Genomic DNA, 21,355 nt, shown 5'->3' on the forward strand with positions numbered 1-21,355 from the left:
TTTAGTTGTCACCCTTAAGCAACGATTATGACTCTATTCCTCCAGAGGCTGTGAATACTGCCTCTGCAGTGTTCCCAGCCCCAGCCAACTTGGGAAGTGGAAGACCCACTTGGTCGTTGAACCATGGACTTTATGCATGGCAGTGCCCAGCATAGCACCTAAGCCATTAGACCATCCTGTAGACAACTATTATTTGAAACTGTGGTTATCTACCTTGAGCTTTAATAATTTGGAAGGATGGAATATAAGCACAAAAATAAACAAACAATGAGTCCAATTTTCAAAATGTTTAGATTCCTAACTTAGGAGTCTAAATTTAGGACCTTTATTCATTTGTCTAAATTTAGGAGACTAACAGGGTCATTTTTCAACTTTATTTATTTATTTAAAAATTTTTATATACCGCATTCTACAATGGAGTTAGGTTGAAGCGGGTTACAGAGTCACATACATAATAAAAATATATGAAACTCATGAGATATCTTAAATAAAAAAAGAACAACTCATAAAATCAACATATCATAACAAGACAAGAGTGAGAAACAATAGCTGCAACATACCTCTAAGGTGTAAAGTAGAGGAAGTCAGTCAGACACTGATTGTTTAAAAGTCGCAGAGCATAAGTAGGTTTTCAATTTTTTCTTGAACTCCTTGGAGTTCGATAGTAGCCTTAGGGAGTCTGATATAGAGTTCCAAAAAGTGGGACCTGTGACCAAAAAGGCAGGCCTTCTAGTAAGTCAAACTAGCCAGGCTTGACCTAAGGGGACCTCAAGAAGACTTTTATTCATGGAACAGAAGTGTCTTGTGAGTTGATATATACATAAGCTGGAACATAACCAAATTGCAGATTTCTTATGTATAAGGTTGTGAACGATCGTAAGAATTTTATACTGTATACATAGCGACATAGGAAGCCAATGTAATAAGCAAAGGACAGGAGTCATGTGATCATGATATTTTGTGCTTATGAGAATGCAAGCAGCAGCATTTTGAACCAATTGAAGGAGACATAAGGCATTAGTTGGAAGTCCCAGGTATAATGCATTAAAGTAGTCCAAACTTGTAAGGATTAGGGCTTGCAATACTGTGCTAAAGTCATTGGGATACAGTAGTCATTTAAGCTGTTTCAGCAAGTGAATCTTATAGAATGAAGTTTTTACTACAGAAGAAATGTTTTGAGATTGTTTTGCATTAGGGTCCTATCGTGCGTGATAAGGCCCTAACGCATGTGATAAATATCATTATACAAATCAACTCCTCAAATGATAGAAATCAACAAATGATTGTACAAATCAGCTCCTCAAATGATAGAAATTTCATCAGTCTTATCAAATTTGCAGTTAATTCCTCTGTCTGTGTATATAACACCACCCCCCAAACCCACTCTGAATTGAAGGTGCCCATCTACAGTGCTACTTATATAGACAGTCCTCTTCACTCTATTAAAGTTCTTTCTCTCACACTCTCTCTCACAATTCTAGGCCAAAGTTAGTGAATCAGGTAGTAAGTAACTTAACTGGCCAGTTTTGAATATTGATCCCTGGATAACTAACTGAAGACCAGATAATGCATAATAATGTGTGATACAGTCTGTTAGCCCGTAGAGAAGCTCAATGATGTGGTTCAATTCTCCTCGGGTAATAGGCCAAGGGAGGTTTTCAGTCCAACAAATGGACTCCTTTGTGTGCATAAGGCCTCTGTTGGTTTTAAATTTGTGCGCTCTGCTGCTCTGGATTATTAAGTAAGGCAGCTGCTGCAGGGGCATTTTGGGGGTCGCTTTTTGCTACTCCAAACTTTTGCTGCCTTAGGCAAAAAGCGACCCCCAAAATGCCCCTGCGGCAGCTGCCTTACTTAATAATCCAGAGCAGCAGAGCGCACAAATTTAAAACCAACAGAGGCCCATCATTTGACACCACTGTGGCATGCAGGCTCACCATACTGTATGTCTGTTCCACCTCATGCTGCAAAGCTTAATAGCTGAAATAAAGGTGCAGACCTGGTCAGTCCCCGTTGTTAGTTCCACAATGCTCTGCCTATTCTTGGTGCACTATTTATTTATTTGAAATCTTTTCTATACCGTCGTTAAGCGGGTGCCATCACAACGGTTCACAATAAGGCACAAAAACTATGTTGCATAAAGTGTCTGGAATTCTAACTCTTATACAGGTGCCATCAAAATACTGTAACAATATATCATAATAAGTACTATTTGGTGAGTGTTATAAGTTATGTCTAGATTTTCTAACTCTGCTAAAAGTTTGCTGTTACTTAACTTTAGTTCTTTGAAGTTTAAGATAGATGTGGAGATTAGAATATAGGAGAGGAGACACACTTTAAGAAGAAGGAGTGTGTTTGTGTGGGTGTTTGCTTGACCGCAACTAACAGTTCCCTAGGTTTTTCTCTTGATTCTCTTTGTGGTATGCTTGCTTAAATAGCCATGTTTTTAAATTTTTTCTGAATGTTTTGATGTCTCTTTCTAATCTGATTTCTACCGGCATGGTGTTCCATATTATCGGTCCTGCTAGTGATAGGGCCCTGTCCCTTACTTGTGTTAATCTGGCTGTTTTGACTGATGGTATAGTTAGCAGTGCTTTGTTTGCTGACCTTAGGTTTCTGTGTGGGGTATGTAAGCGGAGGGCTGTGTTCAGCCACTCTGCTTTTTCGTCGTGTATCAGTTTATGAATGGTGCATAAAGTTTTGTATTGTATTCTTTGTTCAATGGGTAACCAGTGTAATTCTATTAAAGTTTCAGTGATATGTTCTCTTTTACTTTTCCCAGTTAGAATTCTAGTTGGATCTTGCTGCTTATTTGCTCTCTGCTGTGCTGCAGCTTTGGCAGATCCCCGCGTGATCTAAAGTAAGGAAAATTGCAGCATTTTTTATTTTCATTGTTCGGTCTCGGCTCCCCTTGTCCCTTCTGTTGCTTTGCTCCACAAGGTGGAGGCCTGCAAGAGGAGAGTTGGTCAAGTGGAGGAGCTGGCGGCATTCTGAGGAAACAGAATCTGCCTGCCCACTCTCCCATGCCTAACAGCAAAAGATCCAACAGGGCCACAGACACCTCCTGTCTGCTTCCGAAGAAGAAGCACAGTGGCCGGGGCCCAGCATATTCCCTCCAGCCCATGGTCAAAGAAGAGAACCATCAGGCCCCAGGTTCATTCCCTCCAGCCTATAACTGAAGAAGAGGCTCAGAGTGTGAGCAGGCGAATGTCTCGATATAAGAGAGAGTGCCAGTGAGTGTGAGAGAGCAAATGTCTGTGTGTGTGAGGGAAAATTCCAGTGAATGTGAGACAGCTTGTGTGTGAGGGAGAGTTAGTGAGTTTGAGAGAATTTGTGTGTGAGGGAGAGAGAGCCTTGTATATGCGTGTTAATAAACATGTGTGTGTATGAGTAAGGAGTATGCATGAGAGTTAATGTGTGAATGTGAAGGAAACAGAGCCAGTGAGTGTAAGAAAGCAAGTGTCTGTGCATGTGTGTGTGTGTGTGTGTGTGTGTGTCTGTGTGAGGGAATAAGTGCCAGTGAGTGTGAAACAGCTTGTGTTTGAGGGAGAGTTATTGAGTGTGAGGAACCTGTGTGAGGGAAAAAAAAGTCAGTGATTTTGAGACAGCCTGTGTGAGTGTATGAGGCAGAAAATGCTTGTATATGTGTGCTAATAAGCATGTGTGTGTATGAGAGAAAAGGAGTATGCAATAGAGTGAACATGTGGTGGGTGTGAAAGAGAGAAGGAACATGTGTGCATTACAGTGTGTGTACGGAGAGAGAAAGAATAGAGTTTGTGCACCCTCCTACTCCCCCACTAATCCAGGGCAATCTTAGGGTGACTGGAAATGAAAAGGTCCCAGGTATGAAGAGCAGGGGATTTTTTTTATACCCATTAGTTGCAATTCCTGGGTGTTATTTGATATATATATGGTGTTTTGAATTATTTTATTGGTGTTTGGTAAATATTTAAAAATGTTAACAAGAGTTTTTAATTATTGGCTATTCTATTCATCAGCTGTTTTGAAATATTTATTCTTTTTATTAATATGGTTGATGTCTTATATTTCTTGATTATTTTGTTTGTTTTAAGAGGAATGTTGGTGTTTCTATTTTAATACTACAAATTTAGATTTAATATCAAAGGTCTAGACCAAAGAATGTCTCCTCAATGTATTCAGTCTTCATTTATATTGGACTTGGCTTTTTTTTTTCTTTTCAATCTACATTTTGTTAACAAATACACTAGCTCCTGACATAGAAAATCTGTGTGTGGCACATTTTGGTGTATGTTTATTCCTCGATTTGGTACTTGAACATTTTATACTGGAGTAGATATGCAGATGATGCTTTTGCTTTGGGATGAGCAGAGAGCAACAACTCAAGCAATTTTATGATTGGTTGAATTCTTGAGATAAATCACCACATTGACTAAAGCACTCTCCCAGTGTATATAAAACTAGTACACAATAAGCTAAGTCACAGTGGTCACTATAGTTATTAATATCTCAATATTACTTTTGGTTTTTTATGGGTTTTTTTATTTTTTAAAATTTTCTTGACATTTTTAAAAAAAATTTTAAGTTATAACTTCCTGATCTGAGAAACCTCCAATCAACAGCAATGTCCCAAGTTAGCACATTTGTTGTTTATTGATTAGTGAAAGGGAAAACCTCACTCACATCAGGATCTTTTTATTTCAATCTCTTGATGCTACAATGAGCATTCTTTATCAACTGCCATCCATCACTGGTAAAAAAAAACCCCTTTCAATCTTCCAAATGTTTGAATTAACTTCACTATTATATTTCAAAGTTTGACTAGTTTAATTCCCACAATTTTTTAAATAAAATCTTTTAAAGAAAAATTTGAAAAATAAAAACAAAAATAATATTGAGATATTAATAAATATAGAGACCAGAATGCTTTAAGTTATTGTGTACTACTCTGAAATCTTGAAATACCAATTTATATTTTACCATGGAATATTATGTTGATAATATTTATTTTTTTAGATATTATGATTATGAAGAAAGGTATGTGCGATAATAAAGAAATATTGGGGCCATCTGTTTAATACAGATGCACCATCTGAGGTCCAGGGGGCACTGCTGACTTGTAAATCAAGATAGTCTGCTTTTCTGTCTCTCTTTCTCTTGATAAATAAAAGAAAGGATGTATCTTTTGAAGTTGCATGTTCCCAGGAAAAGAGCTGTAAAATGTAGATATCTTCAAGGTTAGTTAGCTTCTCAGGGTGCTGGGGAAATGCTTGAAGTAGCAAATGTCTAAACAAATGTTTCTCTGTGATCCTCGTGACCCTAAATCAAAGAAGTGCTGTTTTTAATTGCTATGTAAACTGTACTTAAGGGTCTTTTCAATCACAAATTAAGTCAGTCCTTTAGACTACTGACTTCCTTGTGCGCATAAGAAATAAAGCCTATTATTCATAAGAAATACACTGTCTATGTTTTATTTTATTTATTTATTTCTTTTATATACCGACATTCGATCGAGATATCACATCGGTTTCCAGATAACTAAAAGAATAGGGTAGTAACAGCCCTATTTTACATTATAACATTGTAATAAATATAATAAATTATAACATTGTAATAAAATATAACGAATTGTAACAGAAATAACAGGATTACATGGAACATTTGATATAGTATATAACATATGTACATAAATGACTTGTTGATGAGGATATATTAAGGTTAAGGTTGGCAAGGAGGGTTGAAAGGGGGGAGGGGGGGGGGATAGGTGGGAGGAAGGTGGTGCAAGGGAGGGAAGATGGTAGTGCGAGATGCTTGTGTAGGGGGCGTGGTGTGTTGCAGTTGCATTTGGGCAGGTTACGTGTCAGGTGGGAAAGCTTTTAGGAACAGCCATGTTTTGAGGTGTTTTTTGAAGACTTGCAATGAAGGTTCATTTCTGAGACAGGTGGGGAGGGAGTTCCATAAGGTGGGGCCCGCTATTGTTATGGCTCGTTTGCGGGTGACGTTGAGGTGTGCAGATTTGAGATTGGGTACGGCTAGGAGGCCAGTGTTGGTGGATCTGAGAGTTCTTTGAGTAGGGTAAGGTTGTATTCCGTTGTTTGGCCAGTTCATATTGTTGTTGTTTATTTTTTTGTGCATGAGGGTGAGGGTTTTATACTGGATTCTGTCCTCTGTGTCCTTGGCAAAACTTTTTTATTGCAGATGGTGCATTGGCCGGGAATCAAAGAAGGGAATGCTGGCCTGGCCTGAGCCGGGGAAGAGGACGCCTAGGACAGGTCACGCACAGCCATTCCCTCTCTTGATTTGAACAGAATACAGGACACAGGATCCCTTAAGGTATTTTTAATCTTTTTCTCTTTGTTTTTTTGTGCTGTACCATTTGTATTGCACTAACATTGAGACCTTTAAGGGAAATGTGTTTACTCATTATTTTTGCACTATTAAGTGACTTGTGTGTTCCTATGAATAACAAAGCGTTCAGTATTACAAAGGTACCTGATAAAAGCCAGTAGCTTAGGGGCGGATTTTAAGAGCCCTGCTCGCCTAAATCTGCCCAAATCCGGGCGGATTTAGGCGAGCAGGGCCCTGCGCCGATGAGCCTATTTTACATAGGCCTACCGGCGCGCGCAGAGCCCTGGGACTCGCGTAAGTCCCGGGGTTTTCTGAGGGGGGCGTGTCGGGGGCATGTTGGGGGGCGGGCCCGAACCGTGCGGTGTTTTCGGGGCGTGTCGGGAGCGTTCCAGGGGCGGTCTGGGGGCGTGGCCGCGCCCTCCGGGCCCGCCCCCAGGTCGCGTCCCGGCGCGCTAGCGGCCCCGCTGGCGCACGGGGATTTACGTCTCCCTCCGGGAGGCGTAAATCCCCCGACAAAGGTAAGGGGGGGGGGGGGGTTAGACAGGGCTGGGCGGGTGGGTTAGGTAGGGGAAGGGAGGGGAAGGGAGGGGAAGATGAGGGGAAGGCAAAAGAATGTTCCCTCCGAGGCCGCTCCGATTTCGGAGTGGCCTCGGAGGGAACGGGGGTAGGCTGCGCGGCTCAGCGCGCGCCGGCTATACGGAATTGATAGTCTTGCGCGCGCCAATCCAGGATTTTAGCGGCTACGCGCGTATCTACTAAAATCCCGCGTACTTTTGCTGGCGCCTGATGCGCCAGCAAAAGTACGCCAAATCGCGCGGTTTGAAAATCTACCCCTTAATTGATAGGGCACTGGGTAGTGGCAGCCTGCTGCTTAACGGATAAGGGCGCAGGGCTCCAGCGGCAACTTAAGAAAAAGACAAGCCAGCTGCTAACAGACAGGGCGCTAGGCTTCTGGATAAAAATACCAGGCCCGGTGAACTATAGGGAAGTAAAATCCCTAGATTTACAGCAAAAAAAAAAAAAAGGGGATAGCAAAAAGAACCTTGATTTCTTGGGAACACTTGCATACATGGAGTATTTGTGAAACAGTGCCTTATGATGCAGGCTATTTTTGAGAACTGCCTATTAACCAAACTTCAAATCTCTGCTATGGTAGATTGGTTTGAAAGATTTCTTTTTGGTCAAATGCACTATTTCTTTTTATCTACTTTGGAAACGCCTATTGCAGACTATTTTTACTTAAGGAGAACTTATTAAAAGTGATTGTGAAGTATTTATCTGTATATTTGTTAATAAATGTGTACTGGAAAAAAAAAAAAAAAACTATACAAGGAAAATTTAACAACAGTGCCAGTCTGGGTTTTTATTTATGTCTGATTTTTGCTGTAATGCATTACAACTATTATGGCAATTCCAGCACTTGAAAGGTCACAGTAAATTCTTTCAGAAAGATTGGTTTCATCAGCCTTCTCTGGCTGGCTAACATGTGGTTAAAAGATAATAAGCTATTGAGTTTGTAAACAATAAACTTAAAAAGACCATACAATAGGCATAGGAGGTATATTGCATTTTATTTATTTATTTATTTATTTATAGATTCTTATATACCGCGGTACGTATAATCATACATCACCTCGGTTCACAGTGAAACAATAAATTAGCAACAGGCTTTACATATAACAGGTTAAACAGTAGAACATAAAATGGCTACAGGCTTTACAAATATAACGGGTTTCCAGTGTAACATGCTAACTTCGTTGAGTATAATAACCATTTATGCATTTTGTATTGAAAGCATCTAGTTTGGTTCTTGTTGATTTAAGTTATAAGATTGATTTATGGGATGGACAGTGGCTGCTTCTCAGTGTAACAATTTAACCCCTAAAACATTTCTCTGGTTCATTTGGATTTTTAAATTATTAATTAGGGATTGTGATATATGTAGCTGCTATCTGTGAATTGTAAACACATGTACCAGGGATTTTAATTGTTTTAACCCCTAATAGGCAGAGGTTTTTGATTTACAGATTAATCCTGTACAAAATCAAACCCAGGATTGCTTTGCTGCTACTTAGAGGTAAACAGTTCTCACTACCATCACAAATGTCTGCACAGGGAGCAGAATTTATGAATGATGCTCTAGTTCCCCTGACAGTTTTCACTGCTTCACATTATATATATATACATATATTTTCATCTATTAATAAACACTATATGAGTAGTGCACAACCCATGTACCAGCATATGGGTTCCAAAAACTTACAGACACCTTTTTCTTTGTGACCAGGTTAGAAATGTTTCTTAATATTTGTCATTATAGAAAAGAGTAAAGGAGGTGAAGATTTAATAAACTCCTAACTAAGGTAGCATTAGAAGAATTAACTATAGCATGGTAATGTAGTGTCTGTAATTAGAGTCAATCATACAAAAAAAAAAAAAAAAGGATTCAGAATTAACCATGACTTTCAACATTTATAGTTTATAGCACTGACAGTTATCCCAGAAGGTTAAGATACCTTACTTTGTTAATGTTCTTTTGTATTGTCTCACCCAGTTTTGCATAAGCCATATTGGAGTAGAAAAATGTTTTCTGCATTCATTAGGTCTTAAAATATTAAAAGGTAAATTTCAAATGTGTCAATTAAAATAAGATATTATGTTATGTTTCTGGAACGCATGATAAAGTATGAACTCCTTTTACAATCAAGGAATATAATCTCTGTTCGCTCTCACCCCTGCTACCTTGTTACCAGAAATAATTGATTTAGATGTTCCAGACCATGATTGTGCAATGTTAATGGAATGTGAATTACAACCCCGGGAAGGCTTAAAAGATATCCCTCTCTCTCTAATGCTGACGCAGTTTACTCTCCATGATAGTGCAGGCTCGCTGCAGATTGAATGTGCTATGTGTGTGTGTCCGGTGGGGGGAGGGGGATTGTGTCTCACTTGTGGGGCATTGTGGAAGGTGAGAGAGTTTTTGGCAGCGGATGGGAGAATGATTGGGAGTGGTCCTTTGTTAAAGCTTTGCTGGAAGCTATCTTGTTGCCTCTCGGGCTGGCAGTAGTAAAAGAAAATAAACTTGACAAGATAAAGCAGCAAAGAATGCAGCCCTGACCAACAGTACAGTAGGAGTTGCAAGATGCCTTTTATTAACTCCCACTCCTCATAAGGAAAACCAAGATTTTACTATTAAAAATTTGATACAGTGGCAGGCACAGGATAAAGACGACTGGAAATTGTGGGCAAAAGGAGGGGCCACAATCCACAATCAGGGACAAGATCAAATATGGTTTGGCCCAAATGGCGAATGGCGAAGTAGTGGCCCCCCGGCACATACTGCCCCATATCCTACTCTCCCTTCACCAGGCATCTCATGCAGCTCCTACCGCACTAATAGGCATGTCCTTTCACCACTGGTGGGGATTAGTTTCAGCAGTCAGGGCTCTGGCTAATACCATATGTTCTCAGTGTATGCAATGTAACTTGTACAAGGCCTCCAAGGGCTTGATTGTCACTCCTGCACACCTAAAGGCGCTCCCTGGGCCCTTTCTTGCAGATCCAGGTTGACTTTATTGAATTACCCCAATGCCAAACTTACAAGTATGTACTAACAATGTTTTGCAGCTTCTCAGGATAAGAGGAAGCTTTTCCAGTACTAAGAGCTGATGCAATCTCTGTAGTCAAGATTTTACTAAGGGAATTTATTCCAAGATATGGGATTCCAGAGTCAATTGATAGCAATCAGGGGACACATTTTGTAAATGACATAGTTGTATCCTTAAGCAAGGTGTTAGGCATCTCCTCTCAGGTTTCACACATCTTACAGACCTCAAGCCTCTGCCCTTATAGAAAACTTCAATGGCAAGCTAAAAACTAAGCTGGGCATTATCATGGCTGCAGCGCACTTAACCTGGCTACAAGCTCTCCATTTAGCTCTAATGGCTTTGTGGGCATCACCCCATTCCAAGACAGGGCTTACCCCATTTGAGATAGTCACTGGATGACCAATGGCTATTGGTCTAATGCTAAAACCCTTCACTGCTCTTATATTTTCACAAGAGGTATATCTTAACCATTATTTGTTTATGTTGCAGAAAGTTTTGACTTCACACTGGCAGAAAGTACGAGTATCTTTTCCTCCAGTGTACACTGAGAGTGAGTGTACACTGAGAGTGTGAAAACCAGGGAACTTTGTTTTTTTTTTGAAGATTTTTCGGCGAAAGAACTCCTTGGCTCCCAGGTGGAGAGGACTTTATCAGGTATTTTTAATGTCACATTCTGCAGTAAAATTGGAAGGACACCCTACTTGGGTACATCTTTCTCACTGTAAAAAGGCTTACAGTACTACAACAGCAGGAAGCTCCGGGACATAGAACTCTCTCACGAGGCTACTGGAACGGACATGACCCTGCTTTTGCTTCTCTGGGCAAACTGCACCGATATGATGACCGTCACCTACAAAAGGTTTACTATTGTGTGGTGAAATATCGTCTGTCTGTCCGCACGATGGAACTTTGTGCATGAATGTTTTGACCATGAACTAAACATGACTGCTCACCTATATAAGGTTTACAACAAGATGGCGGCTCTCCCCGGGGCACATCCTTCATACTACGTGGACTATAAGCATCCTCCATGCTTTAACAGGACTCTACCTCATTGTGACCATAGCAAGAGCAGCCAGTCAGTCTATGCAATACGCCAGCTGTGCCCTATGGAAGCTGAGAAAAGGATTCAAGGAACCTGTCCTACTGGTTATGGATGCAACTTCAGGTGTACTGGGAACTATATTCATGATGAGTACACCCCTTTACCCATGATTCTGTTTGCCAAGGCTTATATTGAAGAGCAAGGCTGCTCTGTGCTGGGCCTTCCTGTTGTAACTGGAAGGAACATATCACAAATCTACTTCACCACCTCTGAGGTAAAAGTGAATGACGGCAGACTATCAGTTTATAGTACTTCAGGACTATGGTTCTTTGCACTGTGGGGAGCAGTAAAGACTATTTCCTCAATATTACTGCTCAGTTTTCTTTTGGATACATTGTACCATTGTTTTCTTTCAACAAACATCGTCAGAACTGATTTGCCCCTAAGAAAAGGCGCAGGTCACCTATTCGATTTCTAGATGGACTGTGATCCTTTCATTATATTTTGAGGACTGTTTTTCCTGGTTTAAGAGTTTTTGAACTTGAAAATGCTTTAAAAAATCTTTCTGCCACTGTGAAAGTCATATTGAACAAGACAACAAAGATTATAGGACTAATGCAATTAGAGATCAAGTCTCTTAAAGAAGTAGTTTTAGATAATCGTATGGTGCTAGACATGTTGCTTGCTGACAAAGGGGTTTGTCAATTTATGAATTCTTCTTGTTGATGGTAGTATTAGAAATCACATACAAGCTATAGATAATCTGCTGACCCACCTTTCTCACTATGCTGATACAGACAACCCCTCCTGGGATGTTTTTGGCTTAGGCGGGGTGCTAGGACTTTGGGTAAAAGAATATTGATGCTTTTTATAACTATTATAGTGTTCCTTCTAATTTTATGTGTATCTGTTTAATGTATTGTTATGTTATGCAAGAAAAGCATTCCTAAAATACTGGTCTCTACAACACTTGCAGTGCCACAGAACGCATCTCCGGATGAAGAGTTTAGCAGATTATGCACTATGGGTGAAAGTATAACTAATTTTTAAGGCAAGCAGCATGCCCCTGGACAAAAAGGAGGGACTGCGATAATAAAGAAATATTGGGGTCATCTGTTCAATACAGATGCACCATCTGAGGTCCAGGGGGCACTGCTGACTTGTAAATCAAGATAGTCTGCTTTTATGTCTCTCTTTCTCTTGATAAATAAAAGAAAGGATGTATCTTTTGAAGTTGCATGTTCCCAGGAAAAGAACTGGAAAATGTAGATATCTTCAAGGTTAGTTAGTTTCTCAGGGCGCTGGGGAAATGCTTGAAGTAGCAAATGTCTAAACAAATGTTTCTCTGTGATCCTCGTGACCCTAAATCAAAGAAGTGCTGTTTTTAATTGCTATGCAAACTGTACTTAAGGACAGTCTTTTCAATCACAAATTAAGTCAGTCCTTTAGACTACTGACTTCCTTGTGCGCATAAGAAATAAAGCCTATTATTCATAAGAAATACACTGTCTATGTTGTCCTCTGTGTCCTTGGCAAACTTTTTTATTGCATATGACAATTGAGAAATCCTTTTACCACAAACCTATGAAGTGGAACAATCTTCTCTGTTTTCATATTCATCACAGAGCTTTTAAATTAGGTCTGTCATAGAGTCAGTTTTTAAGGATTCATGGATTCTATTCTGACATGCAAGATTTTCAACATCAAGCTGCTATTCTGACAAACAGATTCCTTTCAAGAGGATACTTATAGCAAGGGGTAAAGTCCACCTACAAGAGGGCTTGTTTTGCAGACAGACAAGATTTGCTGAACTATATGGACCTTGATCTGACCCAGCATGGCATTTCTTACATTCTTTTGAAACTGCTGGGCCCTCTAAATAATCTCCATGAAATCAAAAGATGTGATTTCATAAAATTTCCTAAGTCCCCTTGTCAGCTGCTTTTCTTAACTATGCTCTCCATTCCATGAATGTGCAACAATACTGAAGAGCATTGATTATATGTCAAAGTTCAAGTGATGTTTGGGATTTGGGCATTAGGATTTAGAAGACTGATACAAATAAAGAATTTGTTGGAGCCTGCATGTGAGCTAAGGGCTTCTTATCCGTTGGCTCCTTCCTTAAAGCCTCCACATTCCAGGCGCAGTACTGCTGCAGTCTGCAGCACACACGACCAAAACTATAACAATTGGCAGAGTCATGCTCTGGGCCCAAGCCTCAGTAGCAGATGGCGTACGTATCTATGATCAATATCCAGTGCCCACAAATGCAAGTTTCTTGGCCTTGGGCTTCACCATCGACATTACCTCTATATTTCATATTTTTTTATGAAAGTGCTGTTTGAAATGCTGCTAAGGCAAAATCTCAAGAGAAAGACTGGGAAATGTTTGTACGGTGGCTCAGATGAAGAAAGACCGAGGGGCTCACGAGGCAGCATGCGGCATGCAGGAACTCCTGCAAATTCTCAGTAGTGTCTTTCCTGAGCTCTGAAAGCTGGGTCCATGGTGGCTCTATTGGCTGAAGTTACCCACTCATAATAATATATCCGAAGCAGAAAGCCTGTGAGGGAGTCAGTTGGACCGTTAGATGATCGAGGGGTTAAAGGGACACTTAGAGAAGATAAGGCCATCGCGGAAAGATTAAATGATTTCTTTGCTTCGGTGTTTACTGAAGAGGATGTTGGGGAGGTACCCGTAATGGAGAAGGTTTTCATGGGTAATGATTCAGATGGACTGAATCAAATCACGGTGAACCTAGAAGATGTGGTAGGCCTGATTGACAAACTGAAGAGTAGTAAATCACCTGGACCGGATGGTATACACCCCAGAGTTCTGAAGGAACTAAAAAATGAAATTTCAGACCTATTAGTAAAAATTTGTAACTTATCATTAAAATCATCCATTGTACCTGAAGACTGGAGGATAGCAAATGTAACCCCAATATTTAAAAAGGGCTCCAGGGGCGATCCGGGAAACTACAGACCGGTTAGCCTGACTTCAGTGCCAGGAAAAATAGTGGAAAGTGTTCTAAACATCAAAATCACAGAACATATAGAAAGACATGGTTTAATGGAACAAAGTCAGCATGGCTTTACCCAGGGCAAGTCTTGCCTCACAAATCTGCTTCACTTTTTTGAAGGAGTTAATAAACATGTGGATAAAGGTGAACCGGTAGATATAGTATACTTGGATTTTCAGAAGGCGTTTGACAAAGTTCCTCATGAGAGGCTTCTAGGAAAAGTAAAAAGTTATGGGATAGGTGGCGATGTCCTTTCGTGGATTGCAAACTGGCTAAAAGACAGGAAACAGAGTAGGATTAAATGGACAATTTTCTCAGTGGAAGGGAGTGGACAGTGGAGTGCCTCAGGGATCTGTATTGGGACCCTTACTGTTCAATATATTTATAATGATCTGGAAAGAAATACGACGAGTGAGATAATCAAATTTGCAGATGACACAAAATTGTTCAGAGTAGTTAAATCACAAGCAGATTGTGATAAATTGCAGGAAGACCTTGTGAGACTGGAAAATTGGGCATCCAAATGGCAGATGAAATTTAATGTGGATAAGTGCAAGGTGATGCATATAGGGAAAAATAACCCATGCTATAATTACACAATGTTGGGTTCCATATTAGGTGCTACAACCCAAGAAAGAGATCTAGGCGTCATAGTGGATAACACATTGAAATCGTCGGTGCAGTGTGCTGCGGCAGTCAAAAAAGCAAACAGAATGTTGGGAATTATTAGAAAAGGAATGATGAATAAAACGGAAAATGTCATAATGCCTCTGTATCGCTCCATGGTGAGACCGCACCTTGAATACTGTGTACATTCTGGTCGCCGCATCTCAAAAAAGATATAATTGCGATGGAGGAAGGTACAGAGAAGGGCTACCAAAATGATAAGGGGAATGGAACAACTCCCCTATGAGGAAAGACTAAAGAGGTTAGGACTTTTCAGCTTGGAGAAGAGACGACTGAGGGGGATATGATAGAGGTGTTTAAAATCATGAGAGGTCTAGAACGGGTAGATGTGAATCGGTTATTTACTCTTTCGGATAGTAGAAAGACTAGGGGGCACTCCATGAAGTTAGCATGGGGCACATTTAAACTAATCGGAGAAAGTTCTTTTTTACTCAACGCACAATTGAACTCTGGAATTTGTTGCCAGAGAATGTGGTTACTGCAGTTAGTATAGCTGTGTTTAAAAAAGGATTGGATAAGTTCTTGGAGGAGAAGTCCAATACCTGCTATTAAGTTCACTTAGAGAATAGCCACTGCCATTAGCAATGGTTACATGGAATAGACTTAGTTTTTGGGTACTTGCCAGGTTCTTGTGGCCTGGATTGGCCACTGTTGGAAACAGGATGCTGGGCTTGATGGACCCTTGGTCTGACCCAGTATGGCATTTTTTTATGTTCTTATGTTCTTAACTAACTCATGCCTGCTTTATCAATGGAGAAATTTGAAAATGTAGCAGCCGAGAAAAGGAATAAACTGTTTCAAATATTATCCATCTAAAGACAGTTGATAACTACCGCCATATTCGTATATTTTGTATCTTGTAGTCTCCATGCAAAGGTTAGGGTATTATGTCATATACACGTGTTAACATGCACTTGTTCTCATTGTTGTATTGTTCAATAGGAAACTTAAACATAAGAAAAATGGAGACTTTTTCTTATGTTTGCTGCAATTATTAACTGGAAGATTAATCTTTAATCTGTTTACCTGCAAATGGATGATAATGACACATGGGGAAGATAATTTTTAAAGCCATTTACACATGTAAATAGCTTTTTTGGGGTACATATTGGCTGTCTGAGAAGTGCCCTCACTCAATGCAGTTAAAACTATGCATGTTGTTCCCACCACAGGTGTACTTTTAGCCACATTTAGGTCAGGGAGGAAAATAACAAGTCTTCACTGCATTTATTATCAAATCTACGTGCATTATTTTCCTTGTTTAAAAAAAAAAAGTACTCGCAGAAAAAGCAGGTGCAAATGAACCCACCGTAAGTTTAAAAACAAAAAACACGTTTGTGCTTTTGTTTTGAAGATTGGGCAATGTGTTAGCTGGGTACAAAGTACCTGCAGACATTATCCCAAAACAAACAGATTGAAACTTGCCCCCTAAAGATTCATTGAGAATTCACACACAAAAACATCTTTTCCAGCATCACATAATAGTGTACAGCACCAGCTATCCACCAGTGAATGACGAGGCAGGCTGCTCCCTCCACAGTCATTGGATTTACATGTTTATTATTGCATGCACAGATTAATAACATTAGCTCACACTTTAAAATGGATATTGCAGCATTTGGAGAAACCTCAGACCTGACACCTACCTTTTTCAGATTGTGAATATGTGCAGGATAAATTGACACTTTGAGATCATAACATAGATAAGAGTGGTATTCACAGAACAGGGCTAACAAAGAGTTACTTGTTTAAAGCTGCACAGCCTGTAACAATAAAAGAATGGGAGATTCATATTCAGGAGCATTTAGCTGTATAACTCAGACGATATCCAGCTAAAAGAATATTTGGACGCTTATCTGGCTAAATTCTAACTGGATATCTTTTTATTCAGCTAAATTTTTGCTAGATAAGTCAGAGGTGTTCCGGAGGTATAACTTGGAGGAGCTGGCATAGCCAGATAAGTTATCCGGCTAACTCCAATATTCAGAGTTAGCCGGATAATTTATCCGGCTAACTCTGGTCAGCCCATAAACCTGTCCTAAAGTTAGCCGGTTAAACTTATCAAGCTGTCTTTAAGACAGATGGATATATTCAGTGGTAAGGCCACGCCACTGAATATATAGGATAAATTAGTCAGATATGTTTTTCCGGCTTACTAGTTGAGTCTCACAGCAGCTGAATATGGACCTCTACATTCTTTTCTAAGCCTTATTAAAAACTGTTGTCATTGACTTCCTGAGACTGCTTACTTAAAAGCATCTCTCTCCATTAGGTGGTGTTCTTGTTACTTGTTGGTTTACTGTTAGTAGTGCAGGGTTCTCGGCAGCCCTATTGATCCTGGAAAAATACTGGATTCTTTGCAGGTTGAGAGACTTTTCATTGAACCAACATACAAACTATGTACAAATATTGTTATACATCAGCTTTCCAGATCAACTGACATGAAGGGACATTGGTTTCCTATTGAGTATCTTGGATAATTATAGTTGTAGATCAATTGACGTGAAGGGACATTGGTTTCCTATTGAGTATCTTGGATAATTATAGTTGTATGTATCCAAAAATAAAACCTATCAGAGAAGGGGGGTACCCTTTTTTGTTTTGGCGGTTTCCTTCTGCTTCTTGATTCTGTACTCCCAGCTCAATTGGATCCATAGCTGGGAGCTGGCACCATAAGCCTTTATTCCCAACCTCTGGGGAAATTCATATCCCTCCCCAACTTATGTTTAGTCCAGTTATTGCAGTGATGTTCCTGGGTCCAGGGCCATGCATCAGGACTCTTTCTGTTTACATTTACGACTTCTCACTTTTTGGAAATGAATGAATAAGATTTGGATTTTTAAATATTTTAAGGACAGATCCTTACGTTTTCTGGTGACCCACCCATTTGCCCTTTTATTTTTAAGCATTGACCAAAACTCCCTTTCCCAAGGCTAAGAATACTGCCTCAAAATCATCCCCCATGTCCCGGCTGATTCAGAAAACAGAAGACCTGAACTGTGGATCAAACTGGGGAAAATTTTACATGATACTGTACAGCACACACCAACTCAGCCACTTGGCCTGCCATGGGGAGGGTGGCAATCTGTGTTGGCCTTTTCTTTTTGAAATAATTGCTACCTGGGCTGGGAACTAAGCCTAACAGTTTGCATAGTTGAAGACTCGTGGAACCACAAGTCTTGCCCCCAAATATCTGGATTCATGTTAAGAAAACAAATAAAAACACAACCTACCAAGTTTCGACTAGGACTTGCAGAGCGAGAGCGCATAGGGCTTGAACTTCTGCTTTTATTCCCTCCAGGGCTCCACTACAATAAAAAAAAGATTATTATGCAAACCTCTACTACAAAAGCAGACAACTGAGAATAGAATAAACTCCTTAGGTTGCATGTAGGCTCCAACAAATTCTTTATTTATGTCATGTCGTTTATCTTCCAAATCCTGACGGCCAACACATCAGACATCACTTGAATTTTGAAATGTAGAAAATGCTCTGTAGTATAGTCTCAAATTGATGGAATGGATAGCATTGGTAAGAAAAGAAGGTGACTAGGAGAATTAAGAAATTTTATGAAATTACATCTTTTGATTTCATAGAGATTATTTCTTTTGGGGGAGTGGAGCACAAGTTTCATAAGAAAGCAGAGTTGCTTACCTGTGACAGGTGTTCTCACAGGACAGCAGGATGTTAGTCCTCACATATGGGTGACATCATCAGGATGGAGCCCAATCACGGAACACTTTTGTCAAAGTTTCTAGAACTTTGACTGGCACCTACTGGGCATGCCCAGCATGGTACTAACCCTGCATCCAGCAGGGGTCCCCCTTCAGTCTCGTATATAGTAAAAAGTACGTGCGAAAAAATATAATAAATTGCAAGCGAACCCAACTCCGCAGGGTGGCAGATGGATTTTGTGAGGACTAACATCCTGCTGTCCTGTGAGAACACCTGTTACAGGTAAGCAACTCTGCTTTCTCACAGGACAAGCAGGATGGTAGTCCTCACATCTGGGTGAGTAGTGAGCTGAGGATGCCCGAGCAATGCACCAAATGTACCCAAAGACGTGCAACAGGCACAACAACAGGGGTGAATTTGGGTAAGAGGGCATCCTGAAAACCCTGAACGGGCCGCTGGTAGGATGTTGGGTAGTTAAGCTGAGAATAAGTTGCGTAGAACAGACTGGCCAAAAACGGAATCTTGCCGGCCAGCCTTATCTAAGCAATAATGGGCTGCGAAGGTATGGAGAGAACTCCAGGTTGCAGCCTTACAAATATCAACAAGTGGCACCAACCGAAGGTGAGCCACAGAGGTTACCACGGCCCTAACAGAGTGTGCAGTCACATGGTCTTGTAGCGGAATGCCTGCTTGCTGGTAGCAAAAGGATATACAGTCTGCCAACCAGGAGGAAAGGGTCTGTTTTCCCACTAGATTTCCCAATTTGATGTTATTGAAAGAAAAAATAATTAAGTGGACTTTCTGTGGGCTGACGTGCGCTCTAGATAAAAGGCAAGGGCACGTTTGCATTCCAGGGAGTGTAGAGCCTTTTCTCCTGGGTTTGAATGGGGCCTTGGGAAGAAAGTAGATAAGATGATGGATTCATTAAGATGAAATTCCGACACTACCTTTGGTAAAAACGTAGGGTGTACAGAGGAACACTCTGTCATGTAGAATTTTAGTGTAAGGCGGGTAGGTGACTAATGCCTGTAATTCACTAACTCTACGAGTGGATGTTATAGCGAGAAGAAAAATTACTTTCCAGGTGAGATAGCAGAGCTCATAGGAGTGGAGAGACTCAAATGGAGGTTCATGAGCTGCCCTAAGACCATGTTAAGGTTCCAAGCAGGAACCGGAGGGCACAATGGAGGTTTCAGGTGGAGCAAACCTCTCTTGAAGTGTGTGACTAAGAGCTGTGTTGAAATAGAGACATCTCCTATTCCGTTGTGGAAGGCGGCTACCACACTGACATGCACTCTTATAGAGGAATTTTTCAGACCCGATTCTGACAGATGCCAGAGATAGTCCAGAAACTTCACAGTAGAACAAGTGAAGGGATCTATGGACATAGACCTGCATCAGACCGTAAACCTTTTCCACTTGGAATGATAAGAGCGTCTCGTGGAAGGCTTTCGTGAAGCTACCAGGTCTCGGAATACTGACTCTGAAAGATTAAGGGGTTGAAGTATTAACCTTTCAACATCCAGGCCATCAGCGACAAGGCTTGGAGATTGAGGTGGCGCAGGCACCAGTTGCTCTGAGTTATCAGAAGCGGATATTTGGTAATGCCCTTTGGCCTGTGCAACGCTCCCACTGTGTTTCAGAACATGATGAATGACATTCTGCGGGACCTGCTGTACAAAACTGTCATTGTTTATCTAGATGACATCCTGATATTTTCACAGGATATGCCTACTCATCTAGCAGATGTCAAGCAAGTATTACTGAGACTTCGAGAACACTGCCTCTATGCCAAGCTGTTAAAGTGCGAATTTCATAAAGATTCTGTGCCTTTCCTTGGCTATATCGTATCAAAACAAGGTTTCCGGATGGATCCCCATAAATGAGAGAGTATCAAGAATTGGTCTCAACCTACCAGTCTGAAGGCCCTGAGATGATTTTTGGGGTTCACAAATTACTATAGAAGCTTTATAAAGAACTACTCTTCTTTAACTGTGCTCTAAAATGACAAGGAAAGGGGCCAACACTTCTAAATGGTCTGCAGAGGCCATTTCCGCATTCGAGGAATTAAAGACTGCAGAGGTCATTTCCACATTCGAGGAATTAAAGACTGCCTTTTCCATTGAGCCATGTCTACTTCACCCGGACCCCAATAGACCCTTCATCGTGGAGGTTGACGCTTCAGATGTTGGAGTAGGGGTGGTGTTAAGCCAAACCGGAGATTCTAAGGTCTTACATCCCTGCTCTTTCTTCTCGTGACGCTTTTCTCCTGGAGAGAAGAACTATGGGATCAGAGATAAAGAGCTCCTGGCTATTAAACTGGCATAGGAGGAATACCGGCCTTGGCTCGAAGGCACCCAATATCAAATTACCGTATTCACGGACCACAAGAATCTAGAGTATCTCCATCATGCGCAACGTCTTAACCACAGACAAGCCAGATGGTCCTTGTTTTTTAATCGCTTTGACTTCATGCTCAAATATCACCCCAGAGACAAGAATACCAGAGCTGATGCCCTATCATGCTCATTCCTCTCTGAGGATGTTCCTGAAGAACCTCAGCACATCATTGACCTGAAGAAAGTCATCTTGGCGGCTACCCATTCTGTGCCTGCCGGTAAAACTATTGTGCCAAAACACCTCAGAAAGAAAATTCTATACTGGGCTCATGATTCCAAGCTGGCTGGCCATCCTGGTCAATGCCGTACCCTGCTGAAATTACAGAAGTACTATTGGTGGCCTACTATTAAGGAAGACACATTTTCCTGTGTAACGTCATGCTCCAATTGTGCCAAACATAAGCCTACTTCTGATCAGCCTTGGGGATTGCTACAACTGCTGCCAGCTCTGGAACAGCCATGGACTCACATCGCTACTGACTTTGTAGATGATCTACTTCTTTCTGGAGGAATGAATACCATCTGGGTCACCTTTTCAGCAAAATGGCTCATTTCGTGGCGCTGCCTGGCTTACCCTCAGCCTTGGAGCTTGCAAAG

General features: G+C 40.8%; 1 protein-coding gene across 4 annotated transcripts in view; it reads right to left on the reverse strand.

Moving 5' to 3' along the window:
* SPATA18 (spermatogenesis associated 18) overlaps positions 1-21,355 on the reverse strand; it is a 274,302-nt gene that overhangs the window by 41,363 nt on the left and 211,584 nt on the right. For all 4 annotated transcript variants that reach the window (XM_029587820.1, XM_029587806.1, XM_029587829.1 and 1 more), the window contains one exon: positions 17,917-17,991. In XM_029587820.1, coding sequence (XP_029443680.1) covers positions 17,917-17,991 — 75 coding nt within the window. The remainder of the gene's footprint in view (positions 1-17,916; positions 17,992-21,355) is intronic.

Source organism: Rhinatrema bivittatum, chromosome 1 (assembly GCF_901001135.1).
Source record: "Rhinatrema bivittatum chromosome 1, aRhiBiv1.1, whole genome shotgun sequence".
NCBI lineage: Eukaryota > Metazoa > Chordata > Amphibia > Gymnophiona > Rhinatrematidae > Rhinatrema > Rhinatrema bivittatum.